At 35.5% G+C, this 13811-nt stretch overlaps 1 protein-coding gene across 2 annotated transcripts in view; it reads left to right on the top strand.

The window, feature by feature from the left end:
- The window catches only part of DOCK2 (dedicator of cytokinesis 2), a 197745-nt gene that overhangs the window by 134890 nt on the left and 49044 nt on the right, over positions 1–13811 (top strand). For both annotated transcript variants that reach the window (XM_080399958.1, XM_080399959.1), the window contains exon 30: positions 3803–3881. In XM_080399958.1, coding sequence (XP_080256084.1) covers positions 3803–3881 — 79 coding nt within the window. The remainder of the gene's footprint in view (positions 1–3802; positions 3882–13811) is intronic.

Raw genomic sequence — 13811 nt, 5'->3', positions numbered from 1 at the left:
CTTCTCCAGTCAAATGACTTTAACTCTCTTCTCTTGGATCAATGTTTAGCTCTTTAAATGGGAATATGCTGTCAGTAATAATTAAAATGATATTTTTCTCTTCCTTTCATCAAAATCTCTCAGTGTTTTATAAATATCTGTTCAGCTTTGTACTTGTGGCTAGTTAATTAATACCCCTTTTCACTGAAAGGGGAGACTGAGGCATATAGAAATGAAATCATTTAGTCAGGACATCATGGCATGGGCAGGAGCCAGGAATAGCATTCAAGCTACTGCCTGAGTGACTTCCAGTGACAGAAATAGATACACCCTTTAGGCAAAATAAAAATGCATGAAACTATTTGGAACTTGACAGCCTGGAAGTATTGCATGCTTCCTGTAAATATATCATTCGACTATGTCAGATAAAAATATCTGTAAAAATAAAAAGGATATTCACATAAGTTATCTCATATATAATCATATTATATAGAACCCTGTAAATATTTTTAATATTATCAGTGATTTTTACTGGACATTATGTACCTCAGTATTTCTCAGGTGTCCTTGGGGCTTTTTCTGTACAGCTAAGGTTAAACTAGAAGCTCTTCACAAAAACTTTAAAACAACGATACCGACATGCACAAGTATGTCCATATCATGAAATAGATTTGCACTAATAAATTTCATCTCTGTGTTATGATTATTTCTACTGTATCTTGCATGGTATTTCTGTGCTAAAAGACACGGTACCTAAAAGCGTGAGGGTGTTTTAATGTAAGATGAATTATCAGCACCATACCGGATTCTGCCCAAACAGCATTTTTAGGTGACACGTTGCACTGCGTGCTGGAGTAGTGTGTAAATACACAGAAGTTTGAAAATAAAAAAAGCTTCAAAAATGGAGGACACCCCCTCCCACGCCCGGAAAGGAATTTCTGAGTGAAGGGAAATGCTACTATATGAAAGCTAGAGCTGAAAAACTTGATTACATGAATTGGCAAGAAATATACTTGGTAAATCAGAGAAGCATCTACAGCAATGTAGTTCTACAGAAAAGATGATGTTGAAAAGGCCGTGACCCAAAACTCCTACTCAGAAGAGTAATGGGGATGCTGACAGACAGAATAACATGTGGGTGTCCGTGATTCTGCCTAGCTGTGTATTTTTTTGTGTGCTGTCTGATGTAGACCATCCTTTTTAGAATCCCCTTTTTTTTTTGCCAAATATTAAACTGTTTGTGTCAAGCATCAGGCAGTCTTGTAGAGATAAATGTACCCATACAAGTAAAGTGTTAGGGAAGAATGTGTTTATTTTCTTGTGGGTAGTGTGGGGCAGCATTTTCCAGAATAAGACCTGATCACATAAAAGGCTGAAAAGTAAGTACAACAGCCTGTTCAGGCCAACAGAGGTGACAATTGCAGTGGATTCACAGGGTGATTCTATGATTATACAGAGGTGGTTTAGGAGAGTGGTGATAACCTGCAAGAACTGTATTGAGCAAAACTAGGTTTCTTGAACTTGAGGTGATTTGATGACACTCAGATCAGACCCTTAATCCATCTGGCAGGATTAGCTGAGCTATTGTTTAAAAATTTGATCAGACTATGCCCTAGACTATTGGAAAGAAACTCATCCAAATGTGTGGGATGATGCAGTAAGGGTAGCACAGCATCCTTAGAAGTCTGTTACCCTCCAATGCCACAGTTACTGTAGTAGCTGAAAACATGGTATCCTTTGGATCACATTAAAAAAAAAAAAGGGACTTTGCAAGATGTAACACCATGTATAAATTATTTATTTCCTTGATCACACCAACAGTACAGAGGAATGTTACATGGATGGAAAGAAAATGTTGTTCTTTAGGTTATTGCAAAGAATTTGTTCCTTGTGGAAAACCATAATTGTAACAAAGGATTTCAATCTAGCCAGTCAAATTGTTGCCCTAACGAAGTAGGACACTTCTTTGGACTGTTGTTTAGTCATTAAATAGGATTCCCTGTTATAAGCCTGCCAAAAGCTGAACTTTTGTCTTACCTCCCTCATTAAGGATCTGAATCTAGCCCTTGGAAATTTTGGGGGTTATTTTGGTGATCAGACTAAAATTCATGTCACTGACTATTCTGTTTCTGGTAGTGGTTTGGAAGAGGCTGCCAAGGGAACAGTATAACAGCAGAGCTGGGAAGAAGGAGCACTGCTGTGCTCTCCCAGGCTGCAGTGACCAAGGACATTCAGTACTCCTCCCTTCAGTTTGGTCTTTGATGTGTCTGGCTACTTTTACACTGGCCAGTATAAAATTCAGGCATTCACAGCATCCTGTAGAAATGAACTGCATAGCTGAGCAAGATTAGCATAAAACCTCTCTCTTTTTGCTTATTTTGAATGTGCATTCTCTTTTTGTTCAGTGCTCTCCAGTGTTTGTATGAGAAACAGTGAACTGTAAGTTTCTCATCTCCATGGTACTTTCAGTTTTATAGATTCTGCCATATTCCTCCTCAGTCACATAGTGTCCCCTGACTAAAGAAACCAGATGTCAGGCACAATCCATTTAATGTGCCTAATCGTTTCTTTGTCACATTTGCTTGTTTTCTCTCTCTCTCTCTTTTTTTTGTTTTGTTTTGTTTTTGTAATTGTTTTATTTTTTTAAATGGGAGACCAGGACATCACACAGAATCCAACACAAGGATGCAACATTGAGAGTAACGTAGGGATATCCTGTCGTCTCATAATCTTTTGCCAATAATTCTAATTATTGAGTTATTGCTCTTTCTGATGCAACTGAATACTGAGATGGTGGGTTTTTTTGTGGACCTGTTATAATTATTAGATCCTGTTGCTGTAGGTGATAGCTAGATGACAGTCATTGGTTTTGAACAGTTAGGATTGTTTTTTCTTGTTTTCACCTGTTTCGGGTTACAGTATGTTTGCCCCCACAGTGTTTGCCATAGAAACATTTCAACTTAAATTTTTTTTGCATTTTATATATGGGGCAGAGGGAAATGGATCACTTGCTTTCAAAATTGTAAATTGAATGAAAATGAATTATTTAAATAAACTTTATAAATATTTAGAGATACAGTTGATTTTTGTATTACAAATGTACTGTGCTGGAAAGTTAGACAAAGAAATTAGCTTTAGAAACATGACTTACTCTTGCTGCATTAATAAAGAGCATAAATAGGTGCTGCTTTTCAAGCTAGAGGGCTAATGTTTGCACTCTTCCTCATGGAAGAAATAACTCTATATTAACTCAGCTTTGAATGTGTTTTTACAATCAACCTGAGGAGAAAGATGGGCAGGGGTGTCATCCTCCCCTCCCCACCTGTGAGAAAACCAAAAAGCTGCACAAAGCATCTTTTAATTGGGAAAATGCAGTGGCAGCTCCAAACTAATAATGTAAGTACAGGAACGCTTTCAGCTGTCAAACCATGTGGAGGCGGCAATAACTCTCTCGTAAATTATTCGGTTTTGTCAAATAGAAGGTAAAATTGTGTTTGAAAGAATTGCTGTCTGTTTTCTCCAGAATGCAATGCGGCATGTAGTAGAAGAAAAGAAATTATGTCTGAAATTTTCAACGGAGATCAAGAAACTTTTTGACAATTGTGTGCTTAAACTTTTTTTTTTTTTAATGTGTAACAGACCATAAATAGCATGCCATTGCACAGAATGTCCTCTACTGTGGTCATGTATGTGAACATTGATGCTTCTAGCGTGTTCAGTGTTTAAATATGTTTCCATTGATAAGATATGTGGTTGGAACAGATTTCCAGAGATTACATTAATCTATCTGTATCATTGCTTTATCATTGCTTTTCTTTTCTAGGGTGTTCTTAAGAGCCATCAACAAATTTGCAGAGACAATGAACCAGAAATTTCTGGAGAATATGAATTTTGAAGTCCAAGTAAGTATTTAGGCCTTTTAGCTAAGTTGAGGTAGTCCATGCAGGTGTGGTTGTTCTGGTCTGTCACAGCCCCTCCTGGTACTTTATCAGTATCAAAACGACTGTTGATTTGAGTGTGGCAGGATTAGGTCATCTTTGTTATGACATAAAAATCATACTTTGATTATTTATGCTAAGGCACCCAAATGGAGTATTTTGTACCGTGATTCTCTCAGAACTGGCAAGCAGAAAGCTCTTTTTTATTTCTTAGCCAGCCAAGTGTATTCAGAAAGGCAATCTTTGATGTAATGCACGTAGCCTTTACAATGTCACTGCTGTGTATGTAGGACAGAAAGAGATTAACTTGGATTCCTAGAGTATTTAGCACTTAGTATTTATTTTTATTTTTAACTTGTAGTCTTCCCTGGCAGGTCTATCTTTATTTATTTTCCCCTTTGTGTGTGTGTGGTTTTCCCTCTTTTTTTTTTATTTTTTTATTTTTTTTTTTATTTTATTTTTTGTAGTTATTTCTGAAATAATTTTATATTAGGGTTGTTTTTTCTTTGGTTTGCTCAATATCATTCTTCATAACTTAACTATTTTGTCATTAATTTTACCATATGTTTGGCTTGCTTCAGATGAAAACGTCTGTAGTTTTCATGTTCATTAAACTGTTATTAAAACAAATGCAGTTTTAGAATCAGGATTTGTCACTAAAGGCGGCTTGGTTATGGTGTGTGCTATAGGCAGAAAACACACTAACAAAGTACAATATGAAAAATTACTTTATTTCGCTTATATTAACTGTGATTAAGAGTAAATGTTTTTAGTTTGAAAAATGCTTCCTGATTATGAAGATCTAATCTGTTCATTAGATCATAACTTTCTAACTAGCCATGAAGTTCAGAGAAAGTTCAGAATTCTGCCTCCTTCATTTCTTGGGTTTTATATTTTACAGTTAATCTTGCAATTTGTGATCTGTTTTAAGTGATTCTGCTTTCCTGCATGTGAATATTTAGGCTTACTATGCTAAAAACTGTTCGGGTATCGGTCTCTTGGTCCTTTGCATAACATGCCTTGGTCACAGATAGCTGCAGAGCAGTCATTTCAGTGGTTATACAGGATGAGTTTGAAAGATGATAGCAAAAAGAAAGGTAAAACTTGCAATTTATATTCAGTTACAGTGGCCTCCAGTTATGAAACTTAGACATTTTTTCTCATTTTTAATTAAAAATTGTGTACCTTAAAAAAGTGTGACTTTACAGATGTATATATGTATAATGTTAAGAATTTTGAATTGTAGGGAAAGATGTTTCTTCTGACAAACTTAAAACTTGTTTTTTAGTCAATACCTCTGCTGGAAATTCACAAATCTTTGACGTATGATATAACCTCTCTTAGGCTACATCAATTTATTAACAACCAAATTGTAGCCTATCGTTTCTATAATACTTGATCATTTTTACTGCAAAATGTCTCAGTAGTTTTTAAAAGCCAATAAAATATGTCTGGTGAACATCAGTATGTGTAGGTTACCAAACCCACGCAGACTACTGTGAAGACTGTATCTGCCACAATTTTATTAGGGTCTGTACTGCCTCTTTCAAACGTTAAAGCAGCAGTCGAAACCTGGAACTTTTTTCAGATTCAGTTTCCTCTAACAGTTCTGTGCATTCCAGAATGTTACCAGCTAACCAGGGATGTTACAGTTCAGCACTGAACCTTGTAGTTCAAGAGAATTTGTTAATGCTTGGTCTTTCGTTCATGACTTGTCAAATACCTGGAGGCTCTGAGTAAGCTAAACAATGTTATAGTAAATAAGTTGTGCCCTCTAAGGAATTGTAGTACCCTTGTAGTTTTCACAAGAGCCCTAAAAGTACAAGTCAGGGCGATACCTTACTTCAATGAATAAAAGCTCTGAAAACCTTCTAACAGTACCCTAAATATACCTATTTAAAAAGCTGCTATGGGACTGAAGAAGGTCTGAATAATGCAAAGCATATTACATAATTTTCTTAATTAAAAATTAAAATTTTATTTCCTACTATTATCTGTACATATTCAGATCATGGCTATGTGAATATTTTAATGTTCTAATGGTTCTTTTACTGTTTTTTTCATATTTACATTTTTTGAAAAAAATCCATAAATCAGTGTCTTGACACTATTCAGACTGTAAAAACTTGAATATAGAGAGGTACTTAAAACTGCAAATGTTATTAATGAAATGAGAAACTTGAAAGGTCCTTCAGTGCACTTACTTCATTTTCTGAGGATCAACTTTATCCAAATAATTTCTACCAAGAATTTTGCCTAAGTATTGTAAAACCTTTTATGGTAATAACAGTCTGGGTCTTTCCTAAACAGACCATATTATCCTTAAAGTTACAAAAATTTCTTAAATGCTCCATAGTGAGGCATAATGGACAGGAACAAAGAGTGGAAATGGGAAGGAGTAGAAGAAAGAATAGGCTCAACTAATTTTTCTAATAAATATTTCTTTTCAAGTCATAGCTGAAATCTTTCTACTCTGCAGTATAAATCCACTTTTCTTTGTTATGTCCTTTCTGGCTGAGGGAAGTTTGGTTTTGGTGGTGTAATTTTTCGTGTGGATTGCACTTATTTGGATTGTTCTCTAATAGCACGAGTACTGAAATATTTTCTGTAGTCCAAGAAAATTTTTCTGCATAATTAGAAAATAAGCAAATAATGAGAGACAGAGACATGGTATATATTTTTTTAATATGAATATATCTTGGCTGTAAGCAAACGCGAGCAGTGGTTAACTCAAAGTGAATGCAAAGCTTCTGTTTATGAAATACCTCACTTCGTAGCTACTGTGTAGCTATATTTCTATTTTGATTTGTATGCACATAGAAATATCAGGAATTGGAACAAAAATCTTGCCTTTGCTATTTTGATCCAGGAGGCAATTTCGAAGTAGCATAACTTTGAGTGTTGTGCAGAGCTAAACCTGATAATCCTGTGGCCGGGTGGAGCCAGAGCAGCCCACCCAGCACTCCGAGCCTCGGTGTGTTTTGGTCAGGTCCCCGAGTGCCACCGGAGAGGCTGGGTACGCAGCACCAGTAGGTTCCCTTGTGACTATAACCAGTGGGCCAGATACTGATTACAGCAAGGCTGGGGTATGCTTCTGAAAATCAGAACTGAGGCAACCGTGTACTGTGGAGTGCAACTTCACCTCAGCTCTTTTTCCGAACTCCAGAAAAATGGGATCTTGAAATGTGCTTCTGCTATTGCTGAACCTGCCAGAGATTTTGGTGAGCTCGTCCAATGGGTTTTACAAATAATGTCCAGCTGTTTCACCTGGTATAAGGAATAGCAGCTGTGCATCTAAATTTAATCTGACTTTGGAAAGATGTTGTATGTCTGTGTTATATAAGTGACTACTACAGATCTAAAGACTTCAGTAAATTATTGCATATAAAGTTTCTGTGAAATAAATGGATTTTCACTCAAAAAAATCCACACAAAAATCCAGCCCAAAATAAGAAATATTTATTCAAGGGCCGGTGATTTAGTATGCAGAGCCTTCAGGCAATCTTGTCTCCAGTTAGGAGGATGTGCACTGTTGATTTCTGGTTTCAAAGAAAAAAGGATGAGTAAAGTTCAGATCGTTACTGAGCATATGCAGCAAAAACAATGTCTCAAGACTTGGGAAGCTAAACCAGAGGCAACTATTTTAATATTACTGATTTAAGCTATAGAAATAGAATATATTGGTATGGGGAAAATAGAGCTACATATCAGTGATTAAAAAAAAAGTTACATCTTTAAGTTCTTTGTAAACAAGTGAACGATTCATACTGTATGTAGGATGGTGTTTTCAAATCTGATTATTAACAAATAGTTGAAGAAATATCTTAATTTAAAAATAATAATTAAAAAGGCAATTTAAAGCAGTGAAGTAAATCGAAGGATTTTTTCACTAGAGTGAGTGATTACATGATAAAATATAGCAAACTAATGAAACAAAACAAGTAGACTATGAAGTAATTAAGGAGCTAAAAAAGGGTTTTTTAAACCTAGACAAAAGCAATGAAGACATTTTTTGTGACTCTGTTGAGACTTGTTAAATGGAGGAAAAAAGGTTCCTGGACTTTGTTTTTGTTTTGTTCTTTTCCCTTGCACTCATTATGTGATTCAGGCAGAAAGGAAAGAAGTGGTATCATTTAAAGACCTGTGAAAGGATGTGGAATATCTGATGAACAGTTGTTAAAATCTTTAAAGCTATGCATAAAGTTCAAGCCATAGGTTCAGTGATGAAGCTGTTATATACTTCAAACACCAAAACTATGCACAGCACAGCAGTGATGTGTTAAATTTTCTGCCTTAGTATGTAGTAAGTTTGGTTCACTGAATCCGTTTATGCAGAGAACACTTCTTTAAATTCCAGATTGTCATTGCCATATTTCAAATACAATATTGTCATTGCCAATTTCAAATGTGGGGATCAGACAACCCATCCAGGTAACTGCTTTGCAGCTGCGCTTTTGCAGCATGGTAGAACAGACACACCATAACGTGTAAATTCTGGATTTAGGATGTATGAGTTGAGATGGGTTCTTCTGCAGACTTAAAAAACAACAACAACAAAACCCCATTAAAAGCTGCAAAATATATTTTGGAAAAAAATATTCCCTGAAAGTCACCTTGGTTTCTTGGGATTAATTATAACAAAAACTGTGTGGTTCATACAATATATACATTCATATTATCCTCAAAAAATGCCTGAGAAGTATATTTCATCTGTGGTAAATAGGACAATTCTGGGACTTTTCAGTACACTTCTCTTTTACATTTTGTGGTAATTGTACCATCTCATTCAATCAAAAAATGCTACTTTATTTTGACTGAAAACTTCTGTGTTTCAAGACAAAATGTTATATGCATACCTCAAAGATAGCCCTCAGGGTGATAAAGTGAATAATGAAGGAATAATGTGACTTTCCATAAGCAGTCTAAATACCTTTAACCCCACCCCCCAAAAATAAATATTGCTTTTTGTACACCCATTTCTATTTTATGCTGAAGAATGTCCAGCTATTTGATTTGCCATTTGATTCACAAGAATTTTTAAGGAAGCAAGTATTGGACAGTAGTGCATTTTTTAAGCCAAATAGTATTTGCACATGTGGATATAGAGATCTAGGTATGAAATAAAAATTACGTTCAACTGTGAATTAATATTTTTTTGGTTGTTATATAGAAATGCAATAATTAATTGACATTTTATTTACCAGACATGTCTTAACTGTCAATGGTTTCCTCACTTCTATGAATGCAGAGCTAGGAAAGAAGGTTTTGGGCTTTGGGTTTGTTGGTTCTTGGTTTTTATTGTTATTTATTGGTGGGTTTTTTTCACCAGCAGAAATCCTATTTAAACTTGCAAGTCATCATTTTTTTCCTCTATTTCGTTTGAATGCACCATAAGCCAGTCTTCCATCAACAGAAGAATGAAGATAACAGTGTTTAATGGTTCACTTCAAAATTTCAGTTAAATTTTCCAATGTGCATGTTACCTTTATAGAACATATGCAGACCTCGTATGGCATATTTTGCTTCTGTTAGCAGCTGATGTCATTAGCTAGATGTTACTTTTCTCTGTTGTCACTGTCAGCTCATGGCTCCATGAGGTTTTGTTTTAGAAGTCTTGCTCTGTGTAGTAAGTATTTCCATTCAGTGACTGCATGCAACTGCAGTCAGTCTGATTTAAAAAAAAAAAAAAAAAAGGCAGCTTATTTTTTCATGTTTTTCCTATCTTTCTTGCATGCACTATGCACCATTAATAATTCAGCAGGAATCAGATGTATTTTAGCATCACAAATAGAATTGTGCAACTTATTTTTTATTTTTAAATCTTCCGTTAGAAATCCCAAGATGAAAAGCTTCACTGCATTATAAATGTACAGGGAAAAATATGCAATACATTGGGCAAAGATATATATATATATATATATATATGATAATGATAGAGATTCTAGAAAACCCTAGGAGATCACTGATAAAAGTGCATATTTAGTGCCGCCTGTATTAACTGTACTAGCAATATTAGAATTGTCATATTTTTATATGTTGTATATTGTATTGTGCATTTCAAAATTATCAAACTTCAGAGTTTAAAGTTTGTCTTCGATCCTTCTACCAACATGTACCTGGGTCTTCCTAGAGTAACCTGTGGTAAGTAATTGACTTTTTTGATGTTCATCTGCAAATTTCTTTGGACTTTGAACTCCTTGCTCAGAATGAAAAAAAACCAGACGACATAAATTCTAGAAAATTTTGCATACATGAAACTAATTTTCACTGGACTTGGGAAGCGTCTTATTTTAGAGGTTTGGGATGTTTTCCAAGAAGGAATGGTAGATGTCTGGAGTAGAAGTATTTGCAAGTATTGTTCTTAAACTGCATCATTAAGCAAGAAGCATATGACAAAACCAAGGAGAGAATAGGATTATGGCATGAAAATACTTACAAGCTAAAAACATATAAACCAAACTTTTGTTGGTTTATATAATGTGCTGTGTTTCTTCAAAGCTTCTGTAAACTTCTTTTCATTAACATGAAAATTGTTTACCTTTGTTCTGTCCTTTTGAAGTAAATAACCATGCAAAGATATTTTGGTAGTGGTCCCAAATGATTTTCATAATTTTTTACTTTGAGATGCTTAATACTCTGTCTTCCACCCCAAAGAAACACTATACCTGTCATGAACCAGGCTTCATACCACAGGAATAAGCCCTAAATATTGTGCTTATAACTTCCAGAATTTATGAATGAGTTGTAACTCTGAAAATTGTATTTGTTAAGACTCCACTTAAACAGAATGCAATGCTTGCTTTACTTAATTTTAATGTTTATCAGTTTGTGAGTTATTCCGAATTTTAGCCTTCACATTCCGCTTATGATTCTGTTTAGTAATTTGTATTTTTCTAGTGTGATATTCTAACAGAAAATCCAGAATAATTTCATGAATTTAGAATTTTAAGACTGCATGATGCAGCCATGTGTGCTATCTTTGTGACTGAATTTCAATATCTGTGGTTGATCCAGTTAATGAATTTAAACCACAAGTTGCTACTAATTTGTTTAAAATTATTTGTTCTCAAAAGGCTCACAAAAATACTTAAATACGTTTCTTTTAAATTATTTAGTTTTAAGTGATGAAGAAATGCATTCCAATATGTGAAAGAGAACATTACTGAATTAAAACAGTCACACATGGAGAATGTCATATAGCCTAGAAATCAATGGATCATTTTTTATAGATGTTATTCAAAGGTTCAGAAATGTTTTTTCTAGCTAACCTAGCTCAATAGCTGTGGTAGCTACATGTAGTCTGCAATTATGCATATATGCAGAAAGTTTGTAAGTGCCGTTTTTTTGACAAAATCAGAGTAATGAACCCAGTATCTGAAATGTATTATGTCTGCTGGTTTCAAGGGGCTGAGCTTGCTTTCACCATAATATCAAAAGAAAAAAATTCAACAAAACTGTCATCTTGTCTGTTTTATGAAATGCTAGGGTACATTTAATATCTGCAGTAATTTGTCAGAAATTCAAAAGTCTTCCAAAGACTTCATGTTTTTCCTGCATTATCAAAGAGAATTGAGCAAAGATGTCAGTAGAGAAAACACTAGCTGAAAGGTGGGCAATGGTGCAAAACAGGCATTGGCTTCAGAGGTGTGTACGAGGGAGGAGGCAATAGTGTTTACTTCTGGTAGTTATCCTGGACAATCATCCAGATGTCCTCTTTGTGAGATGGCTTGAAATTTCTTACTAAATTAATTCCACATTTTCTAATATGGTGGCTGTAACATTTTCTAGGTGGAAGCCACCATTTGTTTCTGGAGGGGAAAAAAAAAAAAAAGAAAATTAAGAAAAAAAAAAAAAAAGAAAGGAGTGAGAAATCCTCTTCTTGAAGTTACCGTAGCCTTACACAGAGGGGTGTTCACAGATCTCCTCACGATGCGTGCTGAGCACCACGCTCAGCCAGCTGAGTCGCCGTGTTTGGGAGGGTTACCACACACCAGGCCAGCCTGTGCTGCTACTGTCAGATGCTGCATCTCAGTAGGAGTTTGCAATGAATCACTGATAACTCATTACAGAGAGGGTTCACCGCAGCTCCAGTGCACTCTTCCAGTGCTCTGTGCCTAGCTGACTACTCAGCACTGGAGTTCATGTCAACAAGCAGCAAAGCCACTAAGTATCGCACAAATTGGAGCATCAGGGTTCTGGTCCTCTCCTGTTGCTGTGGTGCTTCAGCCCTGCCACATGCTAGGTAACTGGATGTTCAGATGCAAAGCTTCTGTAAATGTTATTGTGGGCTTAAGAGAAAACAAACGAGGCCTCAGAAGCATTTTTTTTTTTTGGGGGGGGGGGGGGTTGCTTTTTTAATATCTTTTTGTATCAGCTTCTGCCATTTTTCACTATTGAGAGACTACTTTTCCTCACAGGGTTTTAAAGTTAGTTTTGGTACTTAAAAGCTTGCGAGTCTTTAATTTGGATCTGCTATTGAAATGCAAAGTATAGTATTTTTTTCAGCCGTCATAGGGTAGTCTGAGGATGAAAGGCAACTTACTTTATAAATAAGGATATTGAGTCCTTAGAGTGTGACTCTGACAAAGGTGGCATTGAACTTGGAGCTATTAAATGAATAAATAGATAGTTAACTGCAGTAATAAGGCTTCATTTTTCTCCCCATAAGCTAGAATGATTTGAGAAATTATTCATTTTGCTGGTGTAATTGACATATGCAAAGTATCTTCTCTTCACACCAATATATACAGCTTCTCAAGGGACTGAAAGCTCTAAATTGGTAAAATTAATCTTTTAAAATCATTGATAAGTCCTTTCAGGGCATAAATATCATTTATCCTGGGGAAAAGGCTCGGAATTAGTATTTACTACTAGTATACTGTCAAAAATTAGATATGAACATAATTTAAATGTTTGCATTAAGGGGGGAAAAAGGTGCTGCCCTACTAGTGCTCATATAAAAATGTAGGTTTTAATAAGGCTGTGATTCGTTTGGGTGAATTCGGAGCATCTTTGAATGGTGTAATATGTAACATTAATAACTGTCTCCAATGAAATGCTACTGGAATCTGTGTGTCTGCACCAGGGTTAACTATGCTCCCTGGACTGTAAATACTTGGAGACAGAAACAGCCCTCCTAAGGGCTTTTAAATAAGCAAGCCTGCTAAGGAGAGCTTTAGCTGGGCCTCGAAGGGTGGGATAAATTAAATTCATATTATAGAGGATGTTTGAGAACTTTATGTTGTCTGGGAAATATCTGGGGTTTTGTCTGTGTCTCTGTGTGTTACTCTATTTTTCCTGGTTATTTGTGCCCAAGAGGGGCTTCCAGGTTATAAAGGCCAGAGGTCGGTTAAGTTTTTGATGAAACACTATTTCCAGGCTGTTTGGTGTGGGTTCCCAATCTAGGGTTGTATTTCACCATAAAAATTAAGAGCTCTGTAATAACGCTATATGGTTTCTTTCCATCCTGAATACATTTACCATTGCCTTTCTACTGTCTCATTGTTACCCACCATGCATATTTTTAGATGCAGCTATATTTTTAAAAGAAATGTCTAAAGCTATTGCTGACTGCTTAGAAGCTTCTGAGAATAGTGTTTACTTCCTTGAATTTGTGTTTTGTAGTGGTTTCTTTTTTCCCTTTCCATCTCTAGCATGTGAGAGAAGTACTTCATTTTGATTGTCTGAGGAACAAGTAATTTGCTTTCAGAAAGAGCGAGCTGTGCACTGGAAATACATGGGTTTTTCTTCTAGTTCAAGTACATGACTCAGTACTATTAGTAGTTATTTAGGGATGTATTTTGTCCTTGTTTCATGTAGACAGCTCTTAACAACATATAGTGGAATTTCACACAAATCGTGATTGAATTAGAATCCAAAGAAGTGACAGTAGAT

This window comes from Falco punctatus (assembly GCF_963210335.1).
Source record: "Falco punctatus genome assembly, chromosome: 8".
Lineage (NCBI taxonomy): Eukaryota > Metazoa > Chordata > Aves > Falconiformes > Falconidae > Falco > Falco punctatus.
Note: the sequence above shows the minus strand (reverse complement) of the source record. Positions and strands in the feature narration are given on the sequence as shown.